This window comes from Penaeus japonicus, unplaced genomic scaffold, assembly GCF_977035675.1.
Source record: "Penaeus japonicus unplaced genomic scaffold, GWHDUDI00000001_assembly GWHDUDI00000020, whole genome shotgun sequence".
NCBI classification, from domain to species: domain Eukaryota; kingdom Metazoa; phylum Arthropoda; class Malacostraca; order Decapoda; family Penaeidae; genus Penaeus; species Penaeus japonicus.
Window position 1 is genome coordinate 27,579,794 of NW_028234422.1, and position 7,500 is coordinate 27,587,293.

A 7,500-nucleotide genomic window follows, 5' to 3' on the forward strand; every position below is an offset into this window, starting at 1 on the left:
GGAGCACTTGACAGAGATTGCAGATCATCTTGCAGTTCTTGCAAGGGTAGTCCAGAATCTCCCTTTAGTCTAGCATGTGTTCTTATATTGAGAGAAATAGATATGTATATTTGATGTAGTTTTATGAGGTATGGGAATAATGATGATCTTAATTTTTATTGGAACGAATTTGAACCACTGAATGACTGTTCCCCGAAAGGTCTTAGTGGAACGTGCAGACAGAGAGAAGACAATCCTCATGCCAGGTTATACGCACTTGCAACGCGCACAACCTATTCGATGGTCTCACTTGCTCCTGAGGTGTGTATGGGCCTTATAGTGTCAGTTTGAAAGTTTAACTTCTGGCAGAATGATTCTTTTATTTATCTAATTTAGGAATGGGGAAGTGTTTTTAGATATTGTCTTTGAAATGAGAAAAAAAATGATCCTGGTTAGCTTTCAGGTATTTTCTATTACCGGAATTCTTCTCCCCATTTCTCATTCAGGCTGTTTTTATGTTTAGTGTATGTGTTGTCAGCACCATCTGTTGAAGTTTTACATCTGGGAAGCATTTTAGTTTTGAAAAAGCATAAGACTCCTAATCGCTCAAATAATGTGACCTTCATTTCCTTTTATTTTTAGTCATGCTTGGCCCTTATTGACCGACCTGGAACGCCTCAAACAGCTGTACTCACGTGTCAATGTGTGTCCTCTTGGGTCAGGAGCTCTTGCAGGCAATCCATTCAGCATTGACCGTGAGCAGTTGGCACAGGACCTGGGCTTCAGGGGCATTACACAGAACAGTCTTCAGGCTGTCAGCGATCGAGATTATGTTGGTGAGTTTAACAAGGGTAATGGCATGACATAGTGTGTGTAGTAAAGCTTTTGGTTGCGAATGCACCTGATGTAAATAGAAGGTTACTTGTACTATTATATTATGAGAATTCCTACTTCACATTCTGTTCTCATAATCTTCTTATACGTAGATGTGTATACAAATAATACCTTGTTTTCTTCTCTTGACTGTTTTTTGTATTCTACATTAACCCATTGCAGACGGAGATAAATTTGCTTGCCCAGCCTCCAGGATAGGTTTTATTTTAGAGAGAGACCACTTGAAGCAATATAATTTGAAGCATCCAAATCTCTTTCAGTCATTCATTGTAAAACTAGAGCGGTTTTTGTGTTTTATTTTTTTGTGTGTTTTATTGAGTTTAGAGACTTATATGTGCCGTATGACAGGCTCTATCAGTGCTGCAGTTGACTAAAATTGTAGTATGTTATCCATATTAGCTCATTATTTTCTTTATACTCAATGTGATAAAAGTATTGCTGTTTTATGGGAGGACAAAAGGCAACTTTATTTTTTCGTATTTTTGTGCTGTCATGAACGAATACGAAACATATAACCACCTACAATAAAGATAACAAGAAGAGGTAGGGAAGAGGAATGAAACCTGTGCTTGTGACTGTGAGTGCCACAGTGAAAGACATCCATATTGGCACAGGAGCACATTTTAGACACTGGGTATGGATTGAGTCACCTTCCTCTTCTCGTTCTGCCTGCACATCCTTCATCGGCGGTACTTTAGAGCAAGGGTTCATCAACTTAGTGTGTGCCATCGCTCTATAGAGACAGTGCATGCTAGAGACCGTGGATGGGTGCCATTCAAGGCTCTCTCACCTGCTGGTGCTAGAAAAAAGTGGTGCCATCTAGGTTTTGAACGTTAAGCTTGCACGATATTACGGTAATTATAGTAATTAGGACTGTAGTAGCCATCATCACTCATTCCTTTTTCATAGCAAAATAAAATAGCACAGTGATCCAAAATCCCCGAACGTCGTGTACGTCATGACGCCCGTCGTCAGGCCAAAGCTCCTACGTCATGTATGTCATGACACCCGTACGCAATGGGTTAAAAAGTTCTTGTAACTTGGCATTTGAAAAACTCAGTTGACATTTCTTTTTTGGTGAATGAGTTCACAAGTTATGTAAATCCTGCATGTTGTCACTTAACCTTGAGTAAAAACAAAGCCTCTGGGAGCAGGTTAAAAGGTAGCGCAAGAGTATTGCATGACATGCATGAGTTGAGCCATAGCACGATATCTTAGCATCCACAACTGCAATTCCACTTCACACATCTGTTTCCAGTGGAGTTTCTGTTCTGGTCCAGCATGGTGGGTTCACACCTGAGCCGGCTGGCAGAGGATGTCATCCTGTATTCAACCAGTGAGTTTGGATACATTAAGCTCTCTGATGCCTATGCTACTGGGAGTTCACTCATGCCTCAGAAGAAGAATCCTGACAGCATGGAGCTTATCCGAGGGAAGGCGGGGACTCTGGCAGGAAATGTGAGGTTCCGCAAGATGACCGTTGGGGTGCTTTGTTTTTTTTCCTTTCCTTTGATTTTATTATATATATATTTATTGAAGATGCTCTTTAATTAAGGCTTACCCTGCAGCTTTGCATCAAAAAATTATCTTTGCGTTTGTTTGTTCTCATAAAGGCACCCATCTTGCAATACCTGTATATCTTGTCTCTCTTCAATTTATTTACTTGTTTTTAGTTGTTAATTTAGTGTTAGCTATTTTTTTTCTTCTTTTTTAATCTAGTATTTTACTTCTCTGTATTTTACATGTATGTGTGACCTATCAGCTGTGTGGTTTCTTGATGGTGTTGAAAGGACTTCCTTCAACGTATAACAAAGACCTACAAGAGGACAAATTGAAGATGTTTGAAACCGCCTCAGTCATGAAGGGGCTCCTCCAGGTGGCTGCTGGTGCAGTCCAGACAATGAAGGTGAGTTTGTGTTGGGGAGATATTATTATTATTATTATTATTATTATTATTATTATTATTATTTTTATTGGTATAAAGTTCATGGTAACAGTATGAATTTTGTCATATTACCAAATTTCTTTTTGGAAATAGTAAGCACAAATTATTAGATAATAGAGAGAGAGAGAAAGAGAAAAAGAAAAAGAAGAGAAAGAAGAGACAAGAGAAAAGAGAAAGAAGAGAGAAGAAAGAGGAGGGAGGAGAGAGAAGAGATAGGTTAGAGGAAAGAGAAGAGATAGGTTAGAGGAGAGAGAGAGAGAGAGAGAGAGAGAGTAGAGAAAGGAGAGAGAGGATAGAAAAGCAAGAGGAGTATAGAGGAGAGAATGGAGAGAGGAGAGGAGAGGAGAAGAGAAGAGAAGAGAAGAGAAGAGAAGAGAAGAGAAGAGAAGAGAAGAGAAGAGAAGAGAAGAGAAGAGAAGAGAAGAGAGAAGAGAGAAGAGAGAAGAGAGAAGAGAGAAGAGAGAAGAGAGAAGAGAGAAGAGAGAAGAGAGAAGAGAAGAGAAGAGAAGAGAAGAGAAGAGAAGAGAAGAGAAGAGAAGAGAAGAGAAGAGAAGAGAAGAGAAGAGAAGAGAAGAGAAGAGAAGAGAAGAGAAGAGAAGAGAGGAGAGGAGAGAGGAAAGTAAAGAGAGAGGAGAAGAGGAGAGAGGTGAGGAGAAAGGAGAGAAGTGAGAAGAGAAGAGAAGAGAAAAGAAGAGAAGAAAGAAGAGGGAGAAGAGAGAGGAGAGGAGAAGAGGAGATAAGAGAGGAGAATAGGAAAGAAGAAAGAGGAGAGAGATGAGACCAATGGAGAGAGGAGTGGATAGAGGAGTGGAGAGAGGAGAGAGATGAGAGGAGTGGAGAGAGGAGAGGGATGAGAGGAGTGGAGGGACGAGAGAGATGAGAGGAGTGGGGAGAGAGGAGAGGAGAGTAAAGAGAAAAGAAGAGAGGAGTGGAGAGAGAGGAGAGGAGAGGAGAGGAGAGGAGAGGAGAGGAGAGGAGAGGAGAGGAGAGGAGAGGAGAGGAGAGGAGAGGAGAGGAGAGGAGAGGAGAGGAGAGGAGGGGGGAGGAGAGGAGAGGAGAGGAGAGGGGAGGAGAGGAGAGGAGAGGAGGGGAGAGGAAAAGAGAGGAGAGGAGAGGAGAGGAAAAGAAAGGAGAGGAGAGGAGAGGAAGAGAAGGGAGAGGAGAGGAGAGGAAGAGAAAAGGAGAGGAAAGGAAAAAAGGAAAGGAGAGGAAAAGAGGGAAGAAAGGGAGGAGAGGAGAGGAAGGAAAAAGGAGAGGAGAGGAAAGAGAGGCGAGCAGAGGAGAGGATAGGAGAGGAGAGGAGAGGAGAGGAGAAGAGAGATGAGGAGAAGCAAGGAGAGGAGAGGAGAGGAGAGACAAGAAGAGAAGAGGAGAGCGAGCGGAGAAGGAGAGGAAAGAAGGAGAGGAGAGGAGAGGAAAAAGGAGAGGAGGAGGGAGAGAAAAAAGAAAGGAGAGGATGAGGAGAGGGGAGGAGAGGGGGGAGGAGGGGTGAGGAGAGGGAAGAAGAGAGGAAAAGAAATGAGAGGAGAGGAGAGGAAAAGAAAGGAGAGGAGAGGAGAGGAAAAGAAAGGAGAGGAGAGGAGAGGAAAAGAAAGGAGAGGAGAGGAGAGGAAAAGAGAGGAGAGGAGAGGAGAGGAGAGGAGAGGAGAGGAGAGGAGAGGAGAGGAGAGGAGAGGAGAGGAGAGAGGAGAGGAGAGGAGAGGAGAGGAGGAGAGGAGAGGAGAGGAGAGGAGAGGAGAGGAGAGGAGAGGAGAGGAGAGGAGAGGAGAGGAGAGGAGAGGAGAGGAAAGAGAGAAGAAGAAGAAAGAGAGGAGAGAGGAGAGGAGAGGAGAGGAGAGGAGATGAGATTAGAGGAGAGAAGAGAAGAGGAAAGAGAGAAGAAGAAAGAGAGGAGAGAGGAGAGGAGAGGAGAGGAGAGGGGGAAAAGAGGCAAGCAATGGAGGATTATTAAAAGTTTCAATATATCCAAATACATTTACTTCAATCTTTAGCAAAATTAAGAATATTTTTTTTTCTTTCCAGGTGGATGCATCAGCTTGCCAAAAGGGCTTGACTGAAGAGATGCTGGCAACCGATGTAGCATACTACTTAGTCAAGAAAGGAGTAAGTGTGAAAAAGAGGAAAAAATTGAAGAAAAAAAAATCTAGGGGAGACTGCACAAGAATTACAGTGGGAATTGAGAGAAGTTTTTACCCATTACTCCTCCTGAGATAGTTTTTATGAACTGAACTCATTACCCATTACCCCTTCAGGGATGGGTTAATGGATAAGTTTTTATATATTTTTTTTTATGAACAACCCATTACTCATTACCCCTTCAGGGATGGGTTAATGGGTAGGTATATTTCAAAAAGTTCTCATGACCTGAACCCATTACCCATTAGCCTTTCTGAGATAGATTAATGGGTAAGTTTTCTTTAAAGGTTCTCATGAACTGAACCCATTACCCATTGGCCCTTCTGAGATAGATTAATAGGTAAATTTTCTTTAAAGGTTCTTATGACCTGAACCCATTACCCATTGGCCCTTCTGAGGTAGATTAATGGGTAAATTTTCTTTAAAGGTTCTCATGAACTGAACCCATTACCCATTGGCCCTTCTAAGATAGATTAATGAGTAAGTTTTCTTTAAAGGTTCTCATGAACTGAACCCATTACCAATTAGCCCTTCTGAGATTGGCAATATTTAAAAAGAGGAAAAAAAGGGTAATTTTAGGCATGCTCCTAATAAGTACATTTCCCAATGAATTGCTTTAAATGATCATGTCAAAATCAAGCTTTCTGTTTAGTTACTGTAATGTGCTCCAATGTAATTTAGAAACCAAATGAAAAGTCGAGATAGAAAGAGTAAGGACGCGATGTACATGCATGCAAATTCTGGCAAGAGATTATGCCCCTTACAACAAATGTAAACCATACCCCTTACATGCTCAAAGGTTCTGTATGTAGCAGTTTTCTGTTGAAATGATTTTGCAATTTCCCTTCTTTTTTCAGATGGCATTCCGAACTGCTCATGGCAAAGCGGGAGAGGTAGTTAAACTGGCAGAAGAACTAGGCTGTCCATTCTCCAAGATTCCTCTGATAGAGTTGTCCAAAATCAGGTGAGTACATTTCATCTCTATTTAGAATCGCTGGTAAAATTCATCCTGATGACGAGTTTAGGATAATATCTCTCATGCAGTTAATTTTTATAAATGGCTGCATTTGATTAAAAAAAGAGAAAAAAAAAAAAATACAGGTTGATTCAATTCTTCCACAGCCCGCTCTTTGCTGAAGACGTGTCATCTGTGTGGAATTTTGAACACAGTGTCGAGCAGTATGAAGCAGTTGGTGGAACAGCCCTGAGCAGTGTCAATGTACAGATAACTAATGCAACAGCATTTCTGGACAACTACAGCGTTGCAGGCGAGGAAGCTAGTGTTGTTTCAGCATGAGAAGGAATGTTGATATATTTTATAATCTCTAAAAAAGGTTTTGCAACAAAGGAACTAAGGATTTAGTGGATTGTACTTAGACAGTAGAACATTTACAATTGTATTGTTTTTATGGACTGTACTTTGTATTACTTATTATTGACGTAATTTTAAGAATCATTTTAAGTGTGCTCTAGGATAAGTAGTGGAAATTATTCACATAAGTATAATTATATATCAGATGAAATAGGTTATGAGGTGCCTATATTACATCAAAATTTATTATATAGTGATCAGAGTATTTCTCTCCTTCCTTCATCCCTTCCTCCCCTCCCCTCCCACCCCCTTCCATTCCCTCCTCTCCCCCTCCCCCTCCCCCTCCCCCTCCCCCTCCCCCTCCCCCTTCCTCCCTTTGTCCCTTCCCCCCTCCCCCTCCCTTTGTCCCTTCCCCCTTCCCCCATCCCCTTTCCCACCTCCCCCCTCCCTCCTCTTAATTAATTACTAAGGATTAGAATAGATATTGAAATATTCAATATAAACTGTCTGGAAAATGTAGGTAAAAGGATTATAAAAAACAGTATATAAATAATATCTGACACATGCAAACCTGTTATCATTTCCTTCTTGCATTTTATGTTGATAAAGACATAAGAACAACAGAATTTACAAAGAGTTGTGTAGGTTTACTATATAGTGATAACTCTTTTGGTTATGAGTTTATCCTTCCAAACAAAAGGCGTTGAATCTTTTTCTTTTAGAATAATTACTTACAATGATCCTGCCCTGGGGAAACCATGTGTATTCCGTGTGTTCTTTCTGCTCTGTATGGTACATCTTTATGTTCACCTCCATGAATAGAAAGATTCCTGGAAGTTTATCCAATATGTGCAGGGTTGAAGTTGCTAAACATTAATGTATATGTGAAGGATAAGCCTGTCTATAGACACTTTTGAGCGGGTGGAAAAGACTGCTTTTTCCCGTTACATTTACCATTAAAGATGTTGTATATCTTACCTCTTAATTGCACTATGGATTGCTGCACATGCTGAGGTGTCCAGGGGAGGGAGAAAAATGCGCCTTCTCTTGCGTTATATTCACTGTAACAGTTATTGCCAAGGTGTAACTCCTCAGAAATCGCAACGTCTTTGCATGTTCCTTAACCCATTGGTCGTGGTTTCAATAAAATATTTGTGCAGTAGGATGGCTGGTTTACATGGTCTGGCACGGTGCCATCTGCGTCTATGACCGATTCTGCCTTTGCAGCAAATCA

General features: G+C 41.2%; 1 protein-coding gene across 5 annotated transcripts in view; it reads left to right on the forward strand.

Moving 5' to 3' along the window:
* Argl (Argininosuccinate lyase) overlaps positions 1-6,836 on the forward strand; it is an 11,748-nt gene extending 4,912 nt beyond the window's left edge. For all 5 annotated transcript variants that reach the window (XM_043006713.2, XM_043006714.2, XM_043006715.2 and 2 more), the window contains 8 exons: positions 1-46; positions 200-300; positions 622-815; positions 2,132-2,331; positions 2,636-2,779; positions 4,841-4,921; positions 5,812-5,918; positions 6,077-6,836. The exon at positions 1-46 is cut by the window's left edge and continues 86 nt beyond it. In XM_043006713.2, coding sequence (XP_042862647.2) covers positions 1-46; positions 200-300; positions 622-815; positions 2,132-2,331; positions 2,636-2,779; positions 4,841-4,921; positions 5,812-5,918; positions 6,077-6,251 — 1,048 coding nt within the window. In that variant the 3' untranslated portion in view covers positions 6,252-6,836. The remainder of the gene's footprint in view (positions 47-199; positions 301-621; positions 816-2,131; positions 2,332-2,635; positions 2,780-4,840; positions 4,922-5,811; positions 5,919-6,076) is intronic.
* Positions 6,837-7,500: the final 664 nt, after the last annotated feature.